This window comes from Tiliqua scincoides, chromosome 3 (assembly GCF_035046505.1).
Source record: "Tiliqua scincoides isolate rTilSci1 chromosome 3, rTilSci1.hap2, whole genome shotgun sequence".
Classification (NCBI taxonomy): Eukaryota; Metazoa; Chordata; class Lepidosauria; order Squamata; family Scincidae; genus Tiliqua; species Tiliqua scincoides.
In genome coordinates, this window is record NC_089823.1 from 225222864 (window position 1) to 225249967 (window position 27104).

At 43.1% G+C, this 27104-nt stretch overlaps 1 protein-coding gene across 1 annotated transcript; it reads left to right on the forward strand.

The window, feature by feature from the left end:
* Positions 1-531: 531 nt before the first annotated feature.
* SKIL (SKI like proto-oncogene) lies at positions 532-27104 on the forward strand. The gene is made up of 6 exons (XM_066620567.1): positions 532-2266; positions 10686-10783; positions 17281-17525; positions 17620-17861; positions 22994-23218; positions 26759-27104. The coding sequence occupies exons 1-6, from the start codon at positions 1166-1168 to the stop codon at positions 26918-26920; spliced, it is 2073 nt and encodes a 690-aa protein (XP_066476664.1). The 5' UTR covers positions 532-1165; the 3' UTR covers positions 26921-27104.

Genomic DNA, 27104 nt, shown 5'->3' on the forward strand with positions numbered 1-27104 from the left:
AAACAAATGTAGGGTCACTTTGTAGCTGCATTGTAGCTTTAAAAAAGTGTTGGGCAATCTGATCTCTTGCATCATGTGTGTTTTGACCCTGAAAGAAAATAGGTAAGGTCATAGACTGTCTCTTATTAATGGTTTCTGCAGGTAAGTCCCAGAGTATTCTATAGAGATGAAGTCTCTGTTAACTCAGACTTTCATTCTCATGGGGCATGTAATATTTGGGCAGTTTAAAGGGCAATCAAAGATGTTGCCCTTAAAATGTGTGCTGTATGTCTTTCTTTGGGTCCAATATGGCAATGTTTCTTCAGAATGTATTATGTTAACTTGAAAATGTTTGACCATTTCAGTACGTTTCTGGCTGTAATAGATATGAATACTTGTCTGTTTTTCTCCTTATTCAGATTCTGTGAAAGCATGGACAGGGATGTGCATTATTAGCCCAAGAAGTTAATTTTGCTGATGACCAAGATCTTGTTTTCACTGTTCAATCTGGAGGTTGGAGTACTCGCATTCACAATGGTCATCCTTACAGATATAATTGCAGCCAGCATATGGAATCATCTTCTGATTTGGGATATGTTAGTGAATTACCATCAGCAGTATTGAAGTTGGAAAACTTGGTTGCACAATAAATAAAAACCAGAGCTTTGTCTTTGATACTGAAAATAAAAAGGAATCTACTATAAAAGTGCCTGTCCCATGAACTTCAGAAATACAACTTTAAATGTCTTGGGCTACAAGAATATTGACGCTTCTGTGTTTTTTTTGTTAAGAGGGAAGAGGACTTGAAGAGCCTATATGCTTGTAAAAATGGGAACTAGACTTTGTACTGAATTGCAGTTTTCTAATGAATGAAATCATTGGATCCTTTTCAAGATCACTGACAGAAGGGCAGGAGCAAAGCTTTTTTGTATGTGCATTGAATTGTACATTTTATATTAGTAAACTGGGATATTTTTGAATATAACAGAATTTTTGGTAATTCCTACATTTTGAAATGCTATTCTGCTAAATACATAGTATTAAAAATACTGGTGTCTTGTTAAATGGTAACTGCGACAAAAGCAGTCACAGTGGTTGTGCACTGTATATTTGAAATAAGTAGAAATTGAGATTTGAAAGAGCTACCGAAGAGGATATCTCAGATTCGCCTTCTAAAAATCTGGCTATGGAAGCTTCACAGACAAATTTCCCACTGAGACACCAGGCGAAGCAAAAAGGTACTGTGATACTAGAAGATGGCGACCCTCCAGCCAAAAAAGCAATGATAGATACACATGTGAAAGATAAAGTACAAACTGTGATAAGCAAGTTATCAACAATAAAGAAGGAACACTTGGAGGAGTGTGAAGAAAACCCTATGGAGGACAGAGAGGAAGATTCCAAACCGAACGTTGCTGTGGCATCTGACCCTTTGAACTTGAATCCTGGATTAAAACATACGCTGGCACAGTTCCACTTAAGCAGTCAAAGTTCACTTGGCGGACCAGCAGCATTTTCTGCTCGCCATTCTCAAGAAAGCACATCTACGGTCTTTGTACCTCTTCCATCTCCTCAGATTCTTCCTGGCCCACTGCTTGTTCCGTCAGACAGTTCTACAGAGCTGACTCAAACTTTATTGGAAGGAGAGTCCATATCATGTTTTAAAGTTGGAGGGGAAAAGAGACTTTGCCTGCCTCAAGTCTTGAATTCTGTGCTCCGTGACTTTTCTCTACAGCAGATTAATACAGTATGTGATGAACTTTACATTTATTGCTCGAGGTGTACTTCTGACCAGCTTCATATCTTAAAGGTGCTGGGAATCCTTCCTTTCAATGCTCCATCTTGTGGTCTGATCACATTGACTGATGCTCAGAGACTCTGCAATGCATTGCTGCGCCCTCGCACTTTTCCTCAAAATGGCAGCCTCCTTCATGCTAAAAACTCACTGGCACAGCTAAAAGAGACTGGCAGTGCCTTTGAAGTAGAGCATGAATGTTTGGGGAAGTGCCAGGGATTATTTGCTCCACAGTTTTACCTTCAGCCAGATTCTCCTTGTATCCAGTGTTCAGAGTGCTATGGGATGTTCTCACCCCAGACATTTGTTATGCATTCACATCGATCCCCTGACAAGAGAACCTGTCACTGGGGCTTTGAATCAGCCAAGTGGCACTGCTATCTTCATATTAACCAAAAATATTTAGGAACTCCGGAAGAAAGAGATTTGAAGCATCTCCTAGAAGAGATGAAAGAGAAATTTAGCATGAAAAATCAGAAAATAACCCAGAAAGTAAGTTTTTTTTTAATGTTTGTAAAATATTTGAGTTTACGTAGTGCAGAAGAGGATTTTTTAAATCTCATAAGTGTTTCATAAATGTGAATCTGTTCCTTTAAAGTTTTTCATAAGTTCAGCTGCTAGCCAGAGGTGTCACCATATTGCGGCAAACAAAATTGAAAAAACAACACCTTAATGCTTAATACTCAAGGCCATAAGCCACTAAATTTAGAACTTTACTTCTTGTTTCTGAACTATTGTGCCTATCACATTCCAAGTAACCCTGACTGTTTGATTATAGATAACATTGATGGCTTACCATTGGTTCGAAAAGATGCCTATTTGATTTTGTTTCATTATAATAGTAAAAACACAATCCAAAGGTTGACTTAGGCTGGTGCAGGCCCACAGTGTCAATCTAGGAGAGTCACGAATGTGCCATAAAGCACATTCACAGCTACTTGAGAGCATGCTAAGCCAGCTCCAGTTCCTGGAGCCTGAATTCAGCCCTGGAGGGGGTAGGTTTGTTCCAGCCCAGACAGGCCAGCGCAGGGGGTGGGAGAGAGTGGTGGGAGGGCATAACAGGCCAGCAAGGTGGATCTTGGGGGCAGGGGAGGGCAGCAGGAGGTTCTGTGGAGGGCAGAACAGGAGGTGGATCGTCCCTGGGAAGGGGTGGGGTCAGCCGTGGCAGCCTGTGCCAAATACTAACCCCCATCCCTGGCCTGAGCAGCCTTATATGGACTTCTTGGATTTGCACCAGCAATTTTGCTTGTGCAGATCTGAGTACTCCCAAAAGAGTGGCTGTGGCATTATCCATGGTAAGGGGAAAAATAACCCCTTACCCCAAATTGCCCTCCAGCCACCTCCACTCCGCTGGATACAGTGCAGGCCGGCTGGCCTACCACTCAGGTTAGGATTGGTCTGTTAAACACTTAAAAATAGGTAGGCATTGCACAAAGTGCTGGTAAAAAATAAAGATACAGCCCTGTTCATACTATACAACATATGAGACCGAAAAGAGAGAGGGGCAAAAGTGAAGCAAGTGGCTCAATCATATTGAATGTTCAGATAAAGAGATTAAGGAAGGCACTTCTTAGTCCCATGACTGAGGAAATCTGTGTATCAAATGGAAGAGAGTTCCAAGTGGAAGGCATTGCTAAAAAAGCGATTGAAACAAGACCGAAGCTACTGTTCCTTGCATTCTTCTAGTACTCTGCTTTCATAGTGAAGGACAAGGGGGGCATTTGTATGATACCTTTGCTGTATTATGAAGCATAGGGTGTTAATTAAATACTTTCACATTGCAGATAAGTATCGCCACTAATTTTAATGATACAGAAAACATGTGTCCTTGCCTTCTCTAGTTAGAGAATTGTTCTTTGTTCTGAATAGCCTTTGTGTCATCCTCCCCCCCCCCCCCGAGCACACTGTATTTTTTTTCAGAATTTAAGGCTGCAATCTTATGCATGCTTACCTGGGAATAAGCTCCATTGAACACAATGGAAGGTACTTCCAAATAAACATACCTAGAATTGCACTTCCTGAAAAGTAGCTATCTCGTTCTGTTGTCACCCATTTTGGGCATGGCTAATTCAAAATCTGCATCATCATGCTTTGATATTGCACGACTACAGTATCTGCTGCACGATTCATAACTGAAAAGAGAAACATTAGTCTAGCTTTTCCCAATCTTTTCCATTTAGAAGACCAGATTTTTTTCTAAAGGGGAAAACTTGGAGGGAGAAGAACTAGTTACTGTCCTCTCCATAGAGATATTGCTATACTATGTTCATGACTGTTCACAAAACATAAAAATGAAATGATGTTCTTTTGATGAATCAACTAATGCTTATGGATTACTATATAGCTCAAACTATTTAAACTTTCTCTTCCTATTTCCTTGTGCTGTCTTTCCACTGGAGGAGTGAAGTTTAAGTAAAATAAGACAATAAGAAATAAAGTTCACATGGGGTCATACCTTGACAAGCTGACTTGACCTTGGATTGGCTGTTGACTTGTCATAATATACCTCTAAACTAGTGTTAGACCACACTGGTTTTGGATTTGAGAGCACTAGGTAAACAATTTAGGAAGAAGCTGAGCTTGTTATTTTAGCTCAAACTTTATTAAATCTGTAAAGTTCAGTCTGATTTATATTCAGAATAAGTCAGTGAATTAATCAGTTGAATGATGTCTTGCTATGCATTCAGCTACAGAACTGCGCTTGCTTAAGGTAATGTAACTTTCATAAGAGTGTACCCCAATAAACAATTCTTTGCCTTACCTTAATGAAAATGAGAGAGACGTTGTGTCCTGAGGCATATAAACTACCTCATTATCATCTTGTTGCAGTCTTGCAATATGGTTAATGAAGGGCTATGAATTACCAAATATTGTGCTGCATTTACATCTTGCTATATAAATACAGATAACCTTTTCAAGAGTCTTGATAACCTGAGTTTTAATGAGTGATTTGTGGAAGGGAGGGTACTCGGATAAGGGCAGAGAGACTGTTTTGAGACTTTAGAATTGTTGATATTATGCCAAGCTTCTTAAAATATAGACTATAACTCCTTCTTGCCTAATGAGCCTATTCTGTGTAGTGGAATAGTACATTCAATTTGAATTTCACATAATGAGATTTCAACCTTAGGAGTAGAATACTGAGAAATAATGGATGATAACCTAAAAATATTGGAGTAGGGTTGAATTAAGGACATAATCTATTCTTACCACAGATCTCTTAAAACAGGGGTCTCCAAACCCCAGCCCGGGGATCAGATGTGGCCCACGGCGAGCCTCTGTCCGACCCGTGGCCAGCCTCTGATCTCCTGAGAGCCTCTGGCCCAGTTGACCAAACACAACCAGAGTTGTGCTTGTGGGATGGGGGAATGAGAGTCAATTTAAGTGTGTGCTTTTTTTCTTGGTGCTTGGAGATTGGTATTGTATTGGTATTGGCAACCTTCAGTCTCGAAAGACTATGGTATCGCGCTCTGAATGGTGGTTCTGGCACAGCGTCTAGTGTGGCTGAAAAGGCCAATCCGGGAGTGACAATCCCTTCCACACCGGGAGCAAGTGCAGTCTGTCCCTGGTCTGTCTCCCTGGCTATGGGCCTTCCTTTTTTTGCCTCTTTGCCTCAGACTGTTGGCAAAGTGTCTCTTCAAACTGGGAAAGGCCATGCTGCACAGCCTGCCTCCAAGCGGGCCGCTCAGAGGCCAGGGTTTCCCACTTGTTGAGGTCCATCCCTAAGGCCTTCAGATCCCTCTTGCAGATGTCCTTGTATCGCAGCTGTGGTCTACCTGTAGGGTGCTTTCCTTGCACGAGTTCTCCATAGAGAAACTTGCTTGGAGAAACTTGCTTGGTGCTTGGAGAAATCCTTGACATTTGAGCCCATTCATTCACTCCTCTTCCATCTCTAATGTATTTATGTAAATTTTATATTTAATTTTTTTCCGGCCCTCGACACTGTGCCAGATATTTGATGTGGCCTTTCAGCTGAAAAGTTTAGAGTCTTAAAAGATCATTTTCATTCATTTTTCTCCCTTTCTTCTTAAACTATTTTGTGTGTGTGTGTGTGTGTGTGTGTGTGTGTGTGAGAGAGAGAGAGAGAGAGAGAGAGAGAGAGTATACTTGTGCATCAGCAACAACCAGAGGCAGCAGTAGGCAAATCATTATGCATATTAAACTCCTTGTTTCTGATACTCTTTCTAGCTCCTCTCTTCCTCAGTGGAGGAAGAGAGCCAATTACATCTGAATATGAATGGAAGGCAAGTTCCTTCCTTCTTTTGCACAGATGGATCACCTTTGATGTGTTGATCTGGGAAGAGCCTTCATGTTGGTGCCCACCTCTTGGCTCCTGTGATGGCACACCAAATGGTGCCTCCCATACGCTGTGTGCCAGCCTCTGTTACTCCAATACTCTAGCTGGCTCCCCCACACATCTGTTTTGTCCCCCTTTTCCTTTTGCAATCCAGGGAGTGGGAGGAGAACTATAGGAGGTTATCAGGTAGACAGAAGTGGGCACCCCTGCCAGTCTGCTGCTTAAAGTGACCTGCTACAGTTGACCTCATGGATGGGCTGGCTGATCCCGCTAGTGTCCCCATTCTTTTCTTAGATCTGTCCCTAATGTCTGGACCAAAATCTGTAGAGACTGCTGCCATTGTGAGAAAAAGCCAGGTAAAGAGAAACCACCCTCAAAAGCCTTTCTTCCAGTTATGTGAACTATACTCCCCAAAGCTATACTGTAGCATGTAGACCAGGGTGTAGGAGGATGAGGGCAAGACTCTGAATTCAACCAAAGCTATCTTCCACTTTGCATTTTTAATAAACTCCTTTTTGTGTTTTAACTTTTTATCTGTGTGGTTGGTTATCCACACACCTGCCTAGTGGATAATGCAAAAAAGAAAGAATGAAACCAGGCAGGATTGGGAAATAGCTTTGGCAGTGCCCAGATGCAACATTATAAACAGGTAGGTACAGGCATATTGAAAAACCAAAGAATGCCCTAACATGTCTAACTTTCACTGTTCCCTCTGTGGAACTCTCTCAGTTTGAAGAGCCCATTGCATCTCTCTGCTCCCAAGGATGCAGGTGTTAGCTTAATCATACAAGCTGCAACACACTTGACCATCCTTGGACTTGAACATAAGATATCTAGGGTAGTTGATATCACTGGTCCATATGATTGGGTACTTTACAAGTGCCTGGACATCCCTACCTGTCTTCTGTCCTGGTAGGCTGGACTTGGAGGCCCAGTCAGTTGATGCTTGTCAGTCCCAATAGGTTAGCTAGCAAGGGGTATTGTCTTTGCTGAACCCAGATAACCTCTGAAGAACCTATCTGCTTGGCCATGCAGTCTTTCTGCAATGGCGCTGAATTCAAAGCGTCTCAGGGAAGCCTCAGTTCTATAGAACCATATGCTGCTGTTTTCTCAAGTGAAATGGGGAGGGGGAGGGCTGGCAGCAAAGGAGCTCAATAACCACTGGTCTTAGATGAATTTCTCCTCATCCGTAAAAATGCAAGGCAATGGATTACTCTCAGGATTATGCAAGTTTAGATAAGAATCATTAGCCTCAAAATGATTGCTCTAGCCCTACCAAGTTGTCTCTGCAGAGCAAGCTGCATAGGAACTGTGAATACTTGCCATGTAATATGTCCTCTTTTTGTCCTGTCTCCAGAGTTCCACCTTCTTTTCCAACAATTCAGAGAGGACCTAGAAATAGAATGTAAAATACTCATTAAAGCTTTTATAAAGAAAATATATGCACGAAAATAGGAGCATCCCCATTATACATGCAGAATTTGCAGACACAGTCTGCTGCTTCAGCAGTGCTTCTAACACTTCTGAGATGTGAAAAGCAAAGTAGCAAAAAGTAGCTCAGATGCATAGATTCTGTGCATCTTCACATTTTGAAGAGCAAGGGAAAAGCAAATTGGGATACTGCTGGCATGTGGGGGGGCGCTAGAGGAATGCCCTTCTAAAACTCTGAACTGCTCTTAACTCTGACTTTGGTATGGTGGGGGGGGAGGGAGGGAGGAACAGAAGGTAAAAATAGGAGAATTGCCATGTAAAAGTGAATTCCAGAAGGATAGCTGTCCAATGGCAAAAGCAACAAAGAATCCTGTGGCACCTTAACACCTTAAGTTTACTGTAGCATACATTTTTGTGGGCAACAATCTAAGTGTCTCAAGTTTCTTTGATGTTTTTTTTAAAAAAAGGCACTGCAGTAGAAAATTTGGGACTGAAACATAATTAAAGATAAAAGGGTGGTAATTGAAACTTGTTTTTGGACCATTCTGATTGTATGGTTAATTTATATTTAGTATAGCCTACATGTGTCGGAACAATTTTATCTCATCTGGATTTGGGAATATTTTGTTTATTTATAAACATGTTCCATTTTTCTGTCCCAAAAGGGGCATACAAAGATACTTGCATCATTTCAAAATTCAAATATAGGAAAAACCAACATAAGCAGCAATTAAAGAATAATTGACAGCAATAAAATCACAGTTCAAAAACCAGCAGTTACACTATACACCCTTTTTGTCTCCCTGGTGAAAGCTGGCAGTGTGGGAACCAGGTGCGCCCCTCAAGGGAAGAGTTCTAGAACCTTGGTGTGACAATGAAAAAGGCTTTCTCTTGAGTCCTTCTGATTGTGGTGGGAAATGCAGGATGGTCTCCACCCACAGAATTCAGCTGGCAGGGCAGGATCATATGGTGCAACAGGGTAACATGGTCCCAAAAGCCAACTGCCACTTTATGGACCAGCCAAAGCTCCCAAATGCTTTTCAAAGACAGTCCCATGTAGAGTGCATTTAAATAATCCAAGCATGATGTCCCCAAGGCATGCATCACTGTAACAGGGATCATAAGAATTTTTCCAGCATGCAGTTTTTCTGTGTTCTGGGTTATTTTCTTGACTCTGTAGTGCTATATCTGAGGTTAGATAGAATTATAGCACACACTCAATGGTGCCTGCAGTTGCAAAAGTGTATATAGCATTTTGTGATGACATAGCAGTAGCTGGTACTGGCCTGTGCACACGGTCAGAAGGAGCAGTACACACTGTGGAAGGTATGATCTGTGTTGAGCAGCATAGAATGGGACGAAGGGGTATAACGGGGCAGGGAGCGTGAATGAGGTCCATGAGGGAGCAGGATCGATGGCAGAAGCGCATGCCCCATCCTATCTATCCCTCTTCCCAGGCCTGATGTGTTGACATGGGGGAATGTGGACTTGCACCAGTGAGTGAGCAAGCAAGCGAGCTGCTGGGTCTTGCCCTGGGACGGAGGGGAACAAATGTCTGCTTACCTCAAGAAGACCTCCAGCAGCCAAAATTCGTGCACAGAATGTAGCTGAGCCTGCGCTGGCCCTGCTGCATTGCTGTGCAGGAATTTGTGCTGGTGTGGGCTCCTAGTTAGGAATGGGAACTAAGGTGTGGTGCCATGTAGGTTTGGGTGGAGAAGTTTGCAAGCAGATGTTTTGATCCCTGCTGGCTCCTCTGAATCAACGTTTCCTGCAAAATCTCAGTGAAAAATGCTTTCTGATAAGAACATTAGACTTTCTGTTCTCAGCTATTCTTTCATGAGCATTTTTCTGCTGAGGAAGAAAAGGTTTCTTGGTGTCATCCCTTGGTTTGCCTTTTATCAAGAATTGTCAACATTTTTAATTTCTTTCTCTGCAATCATCCTATTTCTTTAAAAAAATTGAAGTTGAGATTCTTAAGTTTCTTTTAAAGATATTGTATTTGAGATTACAATTAAAAGCTGTGTAACCACATCAGTCTTACAAATTTTCAACTCCCTACCTATAGAACAATGCTATACCTTCATGCCAGCTGTATGTGTTGTGAAATTACTCTCTTGGATGTGGTATATCATGTGTCATTGTTAATGCAGCATATAAATGAATCAAATTTCTGAAACATAGACCTGGACTGAAACACATAAGGTTACTTCTGGTCACTCATGAGAGGTTTTTCAGCCTCTCCCTTCTCACCACACACCCATCTTGAGAACCTTGCTAGAACTGAAGCCTATGTAGCATGAGGGTTTTTTCCTAGCTGCTTGTCGTGCACATGTAAAGAACTTTGTGTGTATACATGAACTTCTCTGGATTTTAGTTGTAGAATTCATGAATGTAGCAATTATAGCTATACTAAAAGTGGTACTTTTTAATTAACTGTGGTGATTCTTCTGTCTCTTGGTTTCCAGTTTATTCAGTTTTGTGCCCAAACATGTGTATTTGCTATTTTGTGTTTATTCTTTTAATTGTTACCCTTCCTTTTCCAAACCTCCTGTGTGTGCACTTACAAACTATATTTAAATTTTATTTTCTCATTTGGATAAAAGATAGCCGCAGTCTGCATATGAGATTAACTAGAGTTGCAAACAGGAAGTACTTATCAATGATTTTCTTTATGGGGATTTAGTGCCATACATGCAGTGGGAATACTGAACTTGATAATGTGCTGTTTTGTCCCAACAGTCTGTGTGTGGTTATAGGTTCTGTAACTGATTTAAAGTGAAAATGAGGAGAATTACCCATTTTTAAGAAATCTGCTTATTGTTTTATCCATAATTGGAATGAGACAGTATTGAACATGTGGACCTGCCTTGTACTAAGTTTGACCATTGGTCCACTTAGCTCAGAATTTTCTGTGCTGACTGGCAGTGCCTGGCAATGGTTTCAGTCAAGAGACTTTTCCAGAAGATGCCAGGGATCTTTTGCATGCAAAGCATGCACTCTAGAATTAAGTTACAGTTGGCTTTTAGGTTGATTTATTATCTACCCTACTACTCTCTACTCTCCTGTGCAGTTTGATATGAGTGGAGAAAGATTATGTTATAATTCCCTCAGAGTATATTTCTTATAGCTGGAATGTTGTATAACAAAATAGAGATGCTGATTTTTTTCTTCCTTTCTTTTCAGGCAGATTCTCAGTTTAATCTAGAATTCCAACAGTGGTATCCACTTATAAAGCAAGAAGCAGACACTATTAATCAGTCACATTCATTCATGCATCCCAGGTAATAATTTTCTGTCCAGAAATGTGATCATCAAGTGTGCAATTTGCATTTCATTTTAATGCTTGTAGAGGTTAGTTTAAAAGTGCAGGTGTTCTTTCTTCATTTTTGCATGAGGAAATTGAATTGTCTAGGGCTTGGTAATGCATTATTTAAGAAATTGGTTGATCTGGAGCAGAGGTTCTTAAACTGGGGTCCATAGATGGGCTTCAGGGGGTTTGTGAACCAGATACCCAAAATTTTGTGTGTGTGCATTTGGGGGGGGGGATGAGGTTTTCATAGTTTTCAGCAGTTTTTCAAAGGGGTTCATGACCAGGAAAGGATAAGAAACACTTGCCTAGAGCAGTGTTTCTGAATGTTTGTCCCCGCCCATACCACTTTGCATGGTCCACCTATTGGAAGTGCCACTGGAAGTAACTGGTGCTGATATTAACACCAGTATCTTCCAGTTTGGGAGGCCAGACAAAATGCAGCAAACATTAGTAAGAGGCTCAGGATGGATGGGAGAGGTTTTTTTGAGTGAGTAAAAAGTGCATGCTGGAGCTCTGCACACCGAGCCAAGCCGCCTACGGCTGCTTGTCGCTTTGCAGTGCTGGTCTCACTACCAGGCAGCAGGGGTCTGGGGATCCTGTGTGTACTACTGGATACCACCTCAAGTACTACCAGTAATACAAGTACCACTGTTTGAGACATGCTGGTCTAGAGGTCTACAGTCTAGAGCTGAGTGTTAGGATGTTGGGCCAGCACTTGATCAGGACATTTTTGCATTCAGTGGTGTTGCTACTACCACACTTTTGATTGTCAGGAACCAGTCTGTTTCCACAACTTGTTGGTTTTCTTCAAACCTTTTTGGATGCTCTTGAAAGCCATTAGGCAGCTCCCAGTGCTTCTGAGGCCCTTATGCTTCTGACTTAAATGGTTCTTGATGTCTGGCTCCCTTGGGTCATGTATCTTTAACATCCATTTTCCCACTAGCAGAAGTCCCAGAGTCCTGCTCTGTTTAGGATACATAGCCTGAACCTGCCAAGACCTTCATTCTTTCTGTTCTCTGGCCCTGGGATACTATATCTAGCTTCCCAAGAAAGACCCAGTTGTTTCCTGCTGGCAGCTGCCAGTCTCATACTCCAAAGCAGCAATCACCAAACTTGTGACTGCTATCCTTGTAAAAAGCGGTCCCTATTTGGAACGGAGCTTATCGTTCTGCCTCTGTGCTGTGTTCATTCCCAGTAGGTTGGACACCAGGATACTGTGGGCAGTCACGTCTGTTGCCCAGATCTCAGAAGGCTGCATCAGGACATCCGGGCAGGCATGGCTACCCAGGGCATCCTTGGTACCCAGATCTACTGGGAATGCATGCGGTGCGGAGGCAAAATGATAAGCTCTGCTCATGGAGTGGAGGGCTTTCTCCAAGCCCCAGATCCTGCCTCAGGCCGGAGTTGGAAAGCACTGCTCCAAAGAATCCTGTCCACATCTTCAGGCTGTATAAGCAGAAAAGAATCTCAAATTACTGGACATGCTATTGCCCAGAATACTCCACAGACTCTGTCAATATGAAATCCTAGTTGAGGCGGATGCGATTAATTTTATCTGCAAAATGTCTCACTACAGAGGGTCATAGAACAGTCCTCTGGGTCACCAGTTGGTCCAGATGTAACAGGCCTTGCACTACACAGAAGGATTTTGCTGGACTGCGGGCTCAATGGTGGCAGAAGAAAAAATACCTTCACTGCCATCACCATTTCAGTGGATCATTTTGTAGTTTTTCTCTGACTCAGTTTGGTTCAGAGGCAACTGCTTCCTGATCTCTGCTGAAGATATTGTTGTGAAATAAAAGGAAAAATATCAGCTTCAGCATATATTCAAAAACAGCGTTAAGAATAAAAATGAACTGCAAGATGTATATTGTGCTAATATAGAGTAATTGCTGGTTGGAGTCACAACTGAAAGTGCCTGCTTTCAACCATGTGAATAGTTGAGTAACTTCTCAGTTTACTATAGTCATGTGAGACCTTGCTCTGCTGATGACATGTCTACACAGTGCTGATGCAGCAGTTGAATGATCACTTGTGCTGTTCCTCAGCTAATTTCATAAACTGAGCACTTTGCTTCATTACAGAAGCAGTCACAGTATAGCTACCGGACAAACGGATTCCTCCTTCCCTGCCCATTCCACGTATGCAAAATAGTTTTCAAAATGTATCCATCCTCATCACAATAGTAATTGTGTTCATTATGTGTTTGTGCCCATTACTTAATGAAACGTTAATATTGTTGGAACTCTGCATCTTCCCTCTGTGAAATATCAGTAAATATAGCTACATCAGGGGTGCTCACACTTTTTTGGCTGGAGAGCTACTTTGAAACCCAGCAAGGCCTGGAGATCTACCAGAGTTTTTTTACAATGTTCGCACAATCATAACATATAACATTTATGTGTACAATGTATGTTGGTGTACCTTGCATAACCGCATGAGCCAATATTGCACAACACAACATAATTAACTATAAACATTTTTATTGTTTATAAATAAACAATATTTTATTGTTTTATAACAATATATTTTATTTATTTTACAATAACAATACATTTTATTTATTTTAAACTTGTAATTACTTGTAATTACTTTGTAATGCCTGAGCTTGCCCCAAACCCCCCCCCCCAGGGCACACCTGAGGACCGTTAGTGGCACACTAGGGTGGTCTAGCCAAGCCATCCTTCTTACTCAGGCTTAAGTGGCTGGGGGGGGGATAGATGAATGAGGGCCAGGGGAATGGATCTTGAGTGGATGGGACAAGTGGGGGGGGGCACTGTACAGGGAGGGCACAAGTGGGGGGCAGAGTGAGTGGGGCAAGAAGGCAAGAGGTGAACAGGGACTTTTCCAAGCCAGGACCCCCCCCCCCAATTGAACTTTCCTCCCCAGTGTCTGATTTGGGAGGCCACCACCACCATCTTCCTCATCCTCACCCCGGTCCAACTTTGTGCCTGAAGTTTGCCACGCGTGCCCACCTCTCTCTGGGTCTCGGCTCCCCCCCAAGGCCGACAGCGCCTCCTGGCCACTGCCTGAGCAGTGCCGTGCGCCCCCCGGCTCAGCGGCGCATGGATTGCCAGCCTCAGTGACCCAAGCGTGCAGCTCACAATCGCCTCCTGTGACAGCCCCACAGGGGGTGGCCGGTGGGGGGAGCCCCTCCCCTCTGGTCCGCTCCTTCCTCCTCCTCGGGCACGCCGCTGCCGGGCTGCGCTCCCTCCTCCCCGGCTGTCCTCGGCTCTGCAGACTCCCGCGGCTTCCTCCTCTTCCTCCTCCGGCGTCACCTTCTCCGATGCCCCCCAAGGAGGCCCCGCAGCCAGCACGGGGCGGAGGAGGGAGCCTGCCAGGCGCCCGGAGCTGCCCGGCCAGCCTCGGCCCCGATCCTCCGCCCTGCGGCCAGCGCGATCCTCGTGCGCCTTGAGCAGCCTCGCCTCGCAGGCTCGGGGGCTCCTGCGAGGGGGCAGAGTTGGGGGGGGAGCCCAGCTGGGTGACTGTGGCTTGCCAGCCCTCTGTGTGTGTGTGTGTGTGCGTGCGTGCGTGCGTGTGTGTGTGTGTCAGTGCCTACACACAGGGCTCCGCGATCGACTAATTTTGCCTTGGGATCGACCGGTCGATCCCGAAGGACATATTGAGCACCCCTGAGCTACATAATTGATAATCGGAATTCAAGTTCTTTTTGAAACTAATAGAATATAGGGTGGTTGAGACTAGCTTTGCTCTAAATCACTCTTCTGGATTATACTTTGCATGCATCTGATTGTTCAGAGCCCCTCACAATACATTACCTTGATCATCTTTAGTTATAATGTCCCTGCAAGGTAATAGTAGATGAGTGCATAAAAGTACCTCTGAAGGGCTGCTCCCCACTTTATTGTAACAAACCTACTTTAAATATTGTGCATTGGAAAATTATAAATATTACACATACCAAAGGCACTGCACCACATAATACTTTCATATGCCCTAATCTCTAGTTCAGCCATTTTCAACCACTGTGCCATGGCACACTGGTGTGCCGCGAGTGGTTCACAGATGTGCCACAGGAATTTGAGAGAAGGTCATTTATTAGTAGGGCCAGTGGGGATGTGAATTCCCACTGGCAGCATGGTGTGCCTAGTCAGTTGTCAAAAACCTGGTGGTGTGTCTTGACCATTTTAATGCCTTGTGAGTGTGCCATGAGATGGAAAAGGTTGAAAATCACTGCTCTAGTTGGATCTAAAGAGACATACTAAATGGCTTTTCCATTGCTTCTTTTCTCAGCTTGTTGACTTCATCTTCTAGAAAATGTAGAAACTGGCTTTCAGATGTATATAGCAGGTCAGAAAACCACTGCTGTGGCCCTTCCTTTGTAGCGCAATAACTGGACTTGGCTACAAAGAGCAAAATGACTTAATGCCCAATCCTATTCAACTTTCCAGCACCAATGCAGTCATACCAATGGGGTGTGCACTGAATCCTGTAGTAGGGAGGAAGTCAAGGAGGCCTGCTTGAGGTATGGGAATGTTTGTTCCCTTACCTTGAGGCTGCATTGTGGTTGCTCCAGCACCAGAAAGTTGGATAGGATTTGGCTCTTAGTTGTAGTCTGTGAACTCTTGCACTAGTACTAGTGAAAGACATTGCAGTAGTGAGCCAATCTCTATGGCGATTGCATTATAGTAAAAAAAAATGATGAATATGGAAGATATAGGTTGTGACATAAAAATATTTTGAAATGAGCCTTCACAGAGTTTGCAATAATGGAAAAACCCCTCTGAGTTCCCTTCTCTTGCACAACATTCCCCCTCTCAGGAACTCTTCTTTGAGAGAATGAGACTTTCTACTAGCAAAAGATCTCTTTTGGATTCAGTTCATGGTATTTGTAGAAGTATAGGGCTTCAATCCTATACATACTAACATGGGAGTAAGTCACGTTGATCTGAATAGGACTTGGTTTTGACTAAACATGCATAGGAGTGTGCTCTAGGTCTGCTGTGTAAGTGGAAACTTAAATGGAAGTTACCGTCTTTAGTTAATTGGAAAAGGAACTGGTTTTGCTTTGAGTGTCATTACTCTTTTCTTCATCATCTGGCTATTATTGCAATATACTGCTCATGTTAAAATTGTGAGAAACTTTTAAAATGATTACTGTAATATAGGTTATTTATAAAATTTAAGATGTATATTTGGTACATTTAAGCATTCAAAGTTGTATGCAGCATGTAGCTGAATCCAAATAAATAGTAGAAAAGCAGCTTTAAAGAAAGCAATACAAAAAATTTAAGATTTCAAAATGTAATGTTTCAAGAGTACAGAGTTGAAAAAAAATGTGATTAGAGAATAGTTTTAGTTTCCAGATGTTGCTCTCTGTGTTCATCTTTGCTAGTAAGACATTTGAATCCATTGATAGTATCAAGACTAACTTATGCTTTGTCTTGTTGATTTATGGAGGAGTAGACTGAAACAAGAGGTGCAGTGCTTAGCAATTAGGTCTTTCTGCTTTACCATTTTAACTAGATAAGCTGTGAATGAACTGAGAAAAGGTAGTTTTCTCTGCCCAAAGCCAGAGAACCCACATGGAAGGGGGCCCCAAACTTTGTTTCTTCCCAGTTTCACAAGGAGTTCCAAAATCCAGGGAGTTCCCTCAAAATCAAACAGCAAAATGTAGGCATTCTGAGAGGGGTAGCAACCTCATGTTGCTGAGCTGAAACCAGGCACATAAAACAGTAAAAAAAGAATAAGTTTATTAAAATGCTGTAAAGTATCAAAGCATTGAAAGAGAAAATGCTACAATACACACACACACACAAAAAGACATTGTAAAAGGGGGGAGGAGTGGAAAATATGGGAATGGTGCTGAAATGCAAATGACAAATCAGACAAAACCTGGCATGATGCCTTTGGGTACTTTTCCTACCCTGCTTACTCACTGTGTTCCAAGTTCTTAGTTATTGCACTTGGTCTTAAGCACATATGTAGTCTTGGTCTTAAGCACACCTGTGAAAACTCCCAACATTCGACCTGGGCAAATACAATAAGTGGGGTGCATGGCTTGCTTTTTATAACCTAAAGGATTGGCTACTGGGAAGGGGAGTGTCTCTTGAGCCCTAGGATTTTCCACTCCTGGAAATCAGGTGGCTTTCACAATCCAGTAGACCAGGTCATTGGTTTACTGGTCAAGTTGCTCAAGCAATAAACACCACCACAAGGCATCACAGAAACCTCTGAGGTTACAGAACCAAAACAGTGCAAATATGCACAAAACGGGGCATTGGGGATTTTCATCACACCGTGGTTTTCATCATGTTACACTAAATTATGAATATGCACAACTGCTTTAAAGCAGTCTAAAGATGAGGGAGTTTCCTTTATAAATCTGTTCTTGTGTAACAGAAGCCAAATTAATTCATGTTCCCAGGATTTAAAGCTTATGACATGCTAGTTCATACTTGGTTCTGTTTCAGTTAGTTGAAATCTTTTTAATTCTGTTGTTTGCAGCTACTACTTTTACATGTGTGATAAGGTGGTTGCTCCCAATGTATCTCTTACGTCTTCTGTATCACAATGTAAAGAAGGCACAAAAACAGTGGAGAAGATTTCGGAGGCAATTAAGTCTCTTCCCGGGCAGTCAGCAAAACAACACACCAGTAGCAAACGCAAAAAAACAGTCTATCGGGATACTTCTCTTGACATGAAAGAGAAAGTTGGCCTGCAACTTGGTACTGAAATATGTCCTAGTTCAGGTAAGTTGAAATATCTTGGTCATTTTGTACATCTGCAACAGGGTTCAGCATGAGATTTCACCTAATGTATTTTTCTGCCTTTTGATTCCTATAGAGCACCCTGTATCCATTAAGCCTACAAACAGAAGGAAAGCTGAACAGGTCCCTTTCAGAGTGATTACAGAAGATAATGAGGTGGCAGTAAGCAATGGTACACAAGCCTCATCTCAGACTGTCACCAACGATCTTGGTTGTGATGATGACAAAGGGAAAATTATGGAAGAAGTAATGAAAACCTATATAAAACAGCAAGAAAAGCTACATACAATTTTGCAGAAGAAGCAGCATCTTCAAATGGTACAGCATTAGGCTCCTTTAACTTTGTGTCGCCCAAAAACTGTTGGCAGAGTTTCCTTTCATGGTGGTTCTAAATGGAATTGTAGTGTTACTAGAAATAGTGCAGATGCAGGAGCACACATGGTAGGGTCTTGATTCTGCATTTCAAATGAAATTCACTTAGTATAGTATCAATCGACCTACTGAAATTACTGACTTAGGGCCCATTCCTATCCAACTTTCCAGCACCGGTTCAGCTGCAATGCAGCCCCGAGGTAAGGGAACAAATGTTCCCACACCTCTGTGACTGCCCCCTCCATCACAGGATGCAGCTCACACACCATTGGCATGGCTGCACTGGCACTAGAAAATTGGATAGGATTGGGCCCACAGCTGCCAAACTTCAGATAATGCTGCAAGTCACCATCTGGAAGTGATTTTCATCATTCCTGGAGACTAAGGGCCCAATCCTATCCAACTTTCCAGCTCCAGTATAGCCACAATGCAACCCTGTGGTATGGGAACATGGGCCTTAAGAAGGCCCCAGTGACTTCCCCTCCACCACAGGTTGCAGTGCACACCCCACTTGCGCAACTACACCAGCACTGGAAAATTGGATAGGATTGGGTCCTAAGATGTCAACTATTATTACAAAACTATACAAGGTTATATTATGTGCTTGATATGTCCGCTTGGGGGCAGGTTCTGAGAAAAATGTCATGTGCAGAAGTTTTCCATTTTGTGGAAAAATGTCTTGTACAGAAGATTGTACGGGAAGTGGTGGTTCAGGATTTTTTACAAGAAATAACATAAATATAGAATTAAGGATATCATTAGACATCTAACTCGGAACTCAATCCTGAGCTCTTATTGCCAGTCCTCAGCCAGCTCTGAGTGGTGCAAACGTACCGTAAGGCACATCTGCAGCTCTCAGCACCGGTGTTAGCTCAGTGCCAGCTGGCGCTGGGCTAGCGCCGGCGGACCACCACTACTTCACCACTCTGTGGCTGCTTAAATTGCCAGGTGACGGAGAGGTAGGTTGAGATGTGGGGAGGAAGTGTTCTAGAGCAGGAAGGGAGCGGACAGGAGGGAGGTGGGACCAGAGGAGCTCCGCTGGTCTGATATGGAGGCTCTTGATTCTATGGCAGCCCAAGCGTTGCCCCATTGCAGGCTACTTGCCTTACCCGGGGGAAGGGGACAAAAGTCCCCTTCCCCCGTGGAGCCACTGGTGGCCGCCCTGTTGTTTATAGGATGCCATGACAGCTGTTTCAGTGCTGTGGCAGTCCCAGTGCAACGGGCAGCTCAGGATTGGGCTGCCCGACTATGAATAGTCACTAGAAATTGCCTCTGGAAAATGTGTCTTCTCCTCATTTGGTGCACTGTTCTGCTACTACATTATTGTGTGTTTGCAGTGTCAGAACTGCCCTTGCTGCATAATTTAAATAAATTGCACAATACAGACATGTTTGCAATAATGTGTCGATGAGAATGGACCCAGTGTGTGCCAGGAGTTCATGAGGCTGCTCAGACATATGCAGTAAATTGGAACTGCCCATATGTGGACAGGAAGGCTATTGTAAACCTGGCATTCAGCTATCATAGTTTTAGCTGTTTAGCTAAATACCATTTAGCTATTACAGTTCCTCTAGGCACATCTCCCTACATGAAATTAATGTTGGCTTCGCTGGAGTTACTTTCTTGTCCAATGTATGTCATGATTTACTTCCATCTAGTATTTTAAAAAGTGTGCAACTGTAATGAATGTGCATGTGTCTGCGCATGTGTCTTGTGTTAAGCAATCATTGAGACCTGAGGTGCTTATCTTTCATACGGAGCCTTAATTTGCAGGAAAATGAGTGTTGTGATATTAGAAATTACTTGATTGTAGCATTGAGGCAACCTCCCCGTCATGCCTCCCGCCCGCCCTCTCCCTGCCCCCCACTGGCCTCCCCCCTCCCCAGAACACTCCCCACCCCCACTTACTGTGCTGTGGCTCGGTGGTCTGTGAGACCGCTGAGCAGCGAAGGCTGGGCGCCCACCCCGCACTAGCCCGATGCTAGCCCATCACCGGCCAGCTCTGGGCTAGCACGGGCAGTAGCCCGGCAGTAACTGTCGCTGGCGTTTGCGACAGTGCATGCGGGCACCGCCAAGCTCAGGATTGGGCTCTGAATTGAACAACGTGTAGTTGAAATAGTTCTTGGAAATTTGTCTAACTGAACCCAGTTTTATGAATGGTAGAAGCCAGTCTTATTTCCTTTTTTCTTAAATAAGAAAAACTTCAAAACACATACCATTTTTCATTCATTCATTGTTAGCAACCTTCAATCTCGAAAGACTATGGTATCGCGCTCTGAAAGGTGGTTCTGTAACAGCGTCTAGTGTGGCTGAAAAGGCCGATTCGGGAGTGACAATCCCTTCCACACTGGGAGCAAGTGCAGTCTGTCCCTGGTCTGTCTCCCTGGCTATGGGCCTTCCTTCTTTGCCTCTTTGCCTCAGACTGTTGGCCAAGTGTCTCTTCCAACTGGGAAAGGCCATGCTGCACAGCCTGCCTCCAAGCGGGCCGCTCAGAGGCCAGGTAGCACCCCAAACTAGCACTTCCGTTGTTGAGAGCTCTTTCCATACCTTACGAGAGCTGGAGGACATTCTAATCAGGATACTACCTAAGATTTATTGGTACTCTGATGATCCTGTACCCTGAGGAGTCCTCCAGCTAATTCTCTTGTTCCGCAAGATGTGGTGGCTGCTCTTTCATAAGAACATAAGAACAGCCCCACTGGATCAGGCCATAGGCCCATCTAGTCCAGCTTCCTATATCTCACAGCGGCCCACCAAATGCCCCAGGGAGCACACCAGATAACAAGAGACCTCATCCTGGTGCCCTCCCCTGCATCTGGCATTCTGACATAACCCATTTCTAAAATCAGGAGGTTGCACATACACATCATGGCTTGTACCCCATAATGGATTTTTCCTCCAGAAACTTGTCCAATCCCCTTTTAAAGGCGTCTAGGCTAGACGCCAGCACCACATCCTGTGGCAAGGAGTTCCACAGACCAACCACACGCTGAGTAAAGAAATATTTTCTTTTGTCTGTCCTAACCCTCCCAACACTCAATTTTAGTGGATGTGCCCTGGTTCTGGTATTATGTGAGAGTGTAAAGAGCATCTCCCTATCCACTCTGTCCATCCCCTGCATAATTTTGTATGTCTCAATTATGTCTCCCCTCAGGCGTCTCTTTTCTAGGCTGAAGAGGCCCAAACGCCGTAGCCTTTCCTCATAAGGAAGGTGCCCCAGCCCCGTAATCATCTTAGTCGCTCTCTTTTGCACCTTTTCCATTTCCACTATGTCTTTTTTGAGGTGCGGGGACCAGAACTGGACACAATACTCCAGGTGTGGCCTTACCATAGATTTGTACAACGGCATTATAATACTAGCCGTTTTGTTCTCAATACCCTTCCTAATGATCCCAAGCATAGAATTGGCCTTCTTCACTGCTGCCGCACATTGGGTCGACACTTTCATCGACCTGTCCACCACCACCCCAAGATCTCTCTCCTGAGCTGTCACAGACAGCTCAGAACCCATCAGCCTATATGTGAAGTTTTGATTTTTTGCCCCAATGTGCATGACTTTACACTTACTGACATTGAAGCGCATCTGCCATTTTGCTGCCCATTCTGCCAGTCTGGAGAGATCCTTCTGGAGCTCCTCACAATCACTTCTGGTCTTCACCCCTCGGAAAAGTTTGGTGTCGTCTGCAAACTTAGCCACTTCACTGCTCAACCCTGTCTCCAGGTCATTTATGAAGAGGTTGAAAAGCACTGGTCCCAGGACAGATCCTTGGGGCACACCGCTTTTCACCTCTCTCCATTGTGAAAATTGCCCATTGACACCCACTCTCTGCCTCCTGGCCTCCAACCAGTTCTCAATCCATGAGAGGACCTGTCCTCTAATTCCCTGACTGTGGAGTTTTTTCAGTAGCCTTTGGTGAGGGACCGTGTCAAACGCCTTCTGAAAGTCCAGATATATAATGTCCACGGGTTCTCCCAAATCCACATGCCTATTGACCTTTTCAAAGAATTCTTTAAGGTTTGTGAGGCAAGACTTACCCTTACAGAAGCCATGCTGACTCTCCCTCAGCAAGGCCTGTTCATCTATGTGTTTTGAGATCCTATCTTTGATGAGGCATTCCACCATCTTACCCGCTATGGATGTTAGGCTGACCGGCCTATAGTTTCCCGGGTCCCCCCTCTTTCCCTTTTTAAAAATAGGCGTGACATTTGCTATCCTCCAATCTTCTGGCACCGTAGCTGTTTTGAGGGACAAGTTGCATACCTTAGTCAAGAGATCTGCAACTTCATTCTTCAATTCCTTAATAACTCTTGGGTGGATGCCATCAGGGCCCGGTGACTTATTGATCTTTAATTTATCAATGAGGTCTGAAACATCTTCTCTTTTAACCTCTATCTGACTTAACTCCTTGGTCAGGAGGGGCCGTTCGGGCAGCGGTATCTGCCCGAGGTCTTCTGCTGTGAAGACAGATGCAAAGAACTCATTTAATTTCTCTGCCATCTCTAAGTCTCCTTTTATCTCCCCTTTCCCTCCCTCACCATCCAGAGGGCCAACCGCTTCTCTGGCGGGTTTCCTGCTTCTAACATATTTGAAGAAGCTTTTATTATTCCCCTTAATGTTGCTGGCCATGCGTTCCTCATAGTCTCTCTTGGCCTCCCATATCACCTTCTTACATTTCTTTTGCCACAGTTTATGTTCCTTTTTATTCTCCTCATTAGGGCAAGACTTCCATTTACGGAAGGAAGCTTCCTTGCCCTTCACAGCCTCTCTAACTTGGCTGGTTAGCCATGCGGGCACTCTCCTGGATTTAGTGGAACCCTTCTTTCTTTGCGGTATACACCTCTGCTGGGCCTCTATTACTGTTGTTTTAAGCAGCCTCCATGCACTCTGGAGAGATTGGACTCTTTTTACCTTCCCTTTCAACCTCCTTCTAACTAGCTTCCTTTCAACACTGCTGTACCATGGGGTGGGTGAGCAGCATAGGAGTGGGCCCTGAGTTTGGGCGCAATAGAGAAACAAATTATTTGAGTATCTGTGTTATTGAAAACACTTTAAATAATTCTCTTGTTTTTTTATACAGGAAGTAGAAATGTTAAGTAGTTCAAAAGCCATGAAAGAATTAACAGAAGAACAGCAGAACTTACAAAAGGAACTTGAGTCTTTGCAGACTGAACATGCTCAAAGGATGCAAGAGTTTTATGTCGAGCAGAGGGATTTGGAGAAGAAGTTAGAGCAGGTAATAAAGCAAAAATGTACCTGTGACTCTAACTTGGAGAAGGACCGAGAAGCAGAATATGCAGCTCAGGTGAGCAGAAAATATTAACCCATTAGCAGTATGATTTCCTTCATTAATTTCTTTCAAAATTGCTAATAGAACATAGTATACGGTACAGGATGCTGTGCCATGTGCATATTACTGTCAAAACTTAATAATATTTTAAAGCCATAAATGCTAAGAATCACATCACAGCATTACACCATTCTGTCAAGAGGGGCGGTATTATTGTGTTTGATTCAATTTTTACTGAGCTTTAATTTTCATCTCCTACTCTGAAGGGCAGGGAGTTATTCTTATTCACTGTAGATTGAGTTGAGACATGTGTTGTGAAAGTTGTTTCATAAATTTCTCAAGACGAATTACACTTGGTAGTTTCTTTCCACACATATCTGGGGCGTTTGTTCTGGAGAAAATCAGAGTGCTCTCTGATTGAGGAAATGGAGTGGGACCTTCGTTTCTTTTCCTGATGGTTTGAATGGAACTTGAGCCCTTATCTTGACTACTTTAGTTGCAGACAGGTTCTGTGTCAAGTACAGTCTGAAACCTCATAAATAAACATGGCTATGTGATTGAAATGTTTTATGATGGAGATCCTCCCGTACACTCTTACCTTCTATTAGCGCATTAATGTCTTAGGCAAGATATTGCCACTTCCAGGTTTTCTACTATTATGACGGGTCTCTGGAAAGTCAGCAGCATTAAACAGGTCCATTGTTTGCTGGTGATATGGAGCTGCTTTACGTAGAGATCTGCCTGGCAGTCTAGTCTTTTCTTGTGCATCAGGTTTTCTGTGCTATGTTCACCCTGGTTAGATTCCTTCCCAATTTTTATATATCATTAACTCATTTTTGTCTGACCCACAGGTGTACACATTTTATCCCTGTTGCATATATGCAACTTTGGGCAAAAATGGCTTAAGATGGATAATTGTAGCAGAATCCTGCTGTGACTGGATGGTTATAGGCTCCTTATCTCACATTATTGGTAGCAGAGTGAGGGCCCAATCCTATCCAGTTTTCCAGTGCTGGTGCAGTGCCAATGCACAGCACAGTGCTGGTCCTGTGCCAATGGGGCATACACTGCATCCTTCTGTGGGGAAGCAATCACAGGGGCCTCCTGAAGGTATGGGAACATTTGTTCCCTTACCTAGGGGTTGCATTAAGGCTCCACCAGTGCTGAAAAGTTGAATAGGATTGGGCCCTGAGTGGTCTGTACAGTCTTACCTCCCTCACACACTGCAAACTAGCCAAGTACTCTGCTTGGCATGAGCACTGAATTGGATGGGTTTCTGAGCTAACGGATAGGCCATGTCATGCAAGAACCAATTTAGTTAGGATCCACTGCATTTTGAGTAAAGACACTTTCTCAGAGGCAACAAATATATGTATTAAAAATCACTTACCATATACACTTGTGTATAAGTCAAAACTGTGCCTTAAAATTGACCCTGAAAACCTGGGTCTATACACTGGTCAATGTAGTAGGGCCTACTGGAATTCTAAGAACAGCTGCTGCTTGGTGAGGAGGGGTGTGGGAGACCAGGCTGACAAGCGAGATGTGGTGGGGAGGGGGAGAGGAGGCAGAGGAATAAAGGACCTTACTTTGTTCTGAAGCAACACAGAAATTGAGCTGTTCTCCATGAAGGAAGGTAAAGGAGCTAGTGGTAGCAGTAGGTTTTGTGAGGAGTACAGTACTTCCATAACAGCAGCTCTTACAAAGACTACAACTTCACCTTTCGTCCTGTTTGGAGAACAGCTGCATCAGAACAATTACTGGTAAATCATTTTTCAGGATCTGGCCTTGGGTAAAATTAGATGAAATTGTCTAATTCAAAGATTTTCATACACCCCTAAGTTTTACTGTGGACTAACCCACAGGTCATAGTGAATTTTATGATTTTTGGACTTATCCATGAGTTTATGCAGTAGCATACCATAGAAGAACAATCATACCTGTTAAAAACACTGAATTATCAGTTGAAAATTAACATGTTATTTGTGCCTTATTACAAAATAGAAATGGTACAAAGCTCGCAAAGCTTGGTATTGTACGAAACCAACCAATGGACAATCTGCTTTAGAGCAAGAAAAACTGAAGCCCAGTTTATTTCTCTTTAAAGGCATGAGCTGTATGTTGTAGTATCAAGAAAAGTGTGTGTGTATGTGTGTGTGTGTGTGTGTGTGTGTGTGTCTGCACATGCGACAAACTTACAGCAATCCTCTCTGGAGTGTAGTTTTTAATAAAAATGCATATTGGGGCACTAATTTTAGACTATCAGCCTCCTTGACCATCCTTGGCTTAGCACTTATTCACTTACTTTCTTAAGCCATTGCAGTTTACTTCTGTTTCATTCGTTGTTATTTTTTGTCAAAATCATAATGCCCAGAGTGTGGTCCTAATGGTTCCTGGGATATATAGGTACAGCTATAGGTACAGCTATACCTTGGCTTTCATTACTTTGCTGTTTCAGCCTTTTTCAATTATAACCATATTTCAGAATTTGTCCATGTGCTTTCCTTCCACAACATTCTTGTGTTTTATTTCGCTTTTATTTCTGTTTGTTTAGGTTTCGCATGCATCTGCATGTGTTTATAGTTATTTGCATATTTCACAATCCAAAATAAATTTTCAAGTTAAATAAAGCACTGCTTTGACAGTCATCCATTTTTTACTTTCATCCATGTTCTAGTCTCTAATCCAGAGATTCTCAACCTTTTTCATCTCACAGCACACTGACAAGGCACTAGCATTTTCAAGGCACACCACCAGTTGTTTGACAATTGACAAGGCACACTCTGCTGTCAGTGGGGGACTCACATCCCCCAATGGTCCTACTAATTGATGGCCCTCTCCCAAATTCCCGTGGCACACCTGGGGACCAGTTGCGCCACACCAATGTGCCACAGCACAGTGGTTGAAAATGGCTGCTCTAATCAGAGGATAGTGCAAGGTATTGCTGTACCTTACCATACTGTTTCTTAGATTACTGTACTGTATATTGTTAGCTTACAAGGAAACCAAGATTTAACTCTTGTTTTGGATTCTGGTTTCTGAACAAGCCATCATTCAAATTAAACACTTTTTTCAGAGTTCAGATGATATACTGAGGTGTAGTTAATTTAAAACTGAAAGTGGACTCTCACTCTGCTCCTTAAAGGGAAACAGGGAGGTGGAAGCACTCAAAGGGCTTGTTCACATAGTGAACACTTCAGGAACATAGTGAGAAACCATAAGTCTGAACTGAGCTGTGGTGCGTGTGCCATGTGAAACAATGAGTTTAGAATTTTGTGACAATACACAATGGGCTGGGTAAAAATCTAGAGTTTAATGTTTTAAAAACTAAGCAATTTTTCCATATGAATTTGCACATAATGTAGCATAGTTTCCACTAAGCCATGTAACCTTGTTGCTAGTAGTTTTTTTATATCTGCACTGAGAAGTCATAACATTTTTAGAAGCGAATAATCTGTATTCTTCTCTCTCGTTTTAGAAATAAAATATTTCTATACTGAATTTGAGTATGTGGGTACATCAAAAACTTCTCTTATTTCTTTTTCAAATCTGCAGTTGGCAGAGCTGAGACAGAGGCTGGATCATGCCGAGGCAGATAGGCAAGAGCTCCAAGATGAACTGAGGCAAGAACGAGAAGCAAGACAAAAGTTAGAGATGATGATAAAGGAATTGAAACTTCAGATTCAGAAGTCTTCAAAGAGTGGCAAAGGGAAATAAAGGGCCAACAAGAGTGTGGTCTGCATTTTTCCAGCAGGCATAATATATTTTCCTATTGAGGAGAAGTCAAGCCATGGATCAACGAAGGTATTGGGGACAATCCATGGGAACATCTCCTATGCAAGGCACATCAGTTAAACAGGAGTTATGCAGTTCCTAATCATTTCAGTGACATTCTGCACAA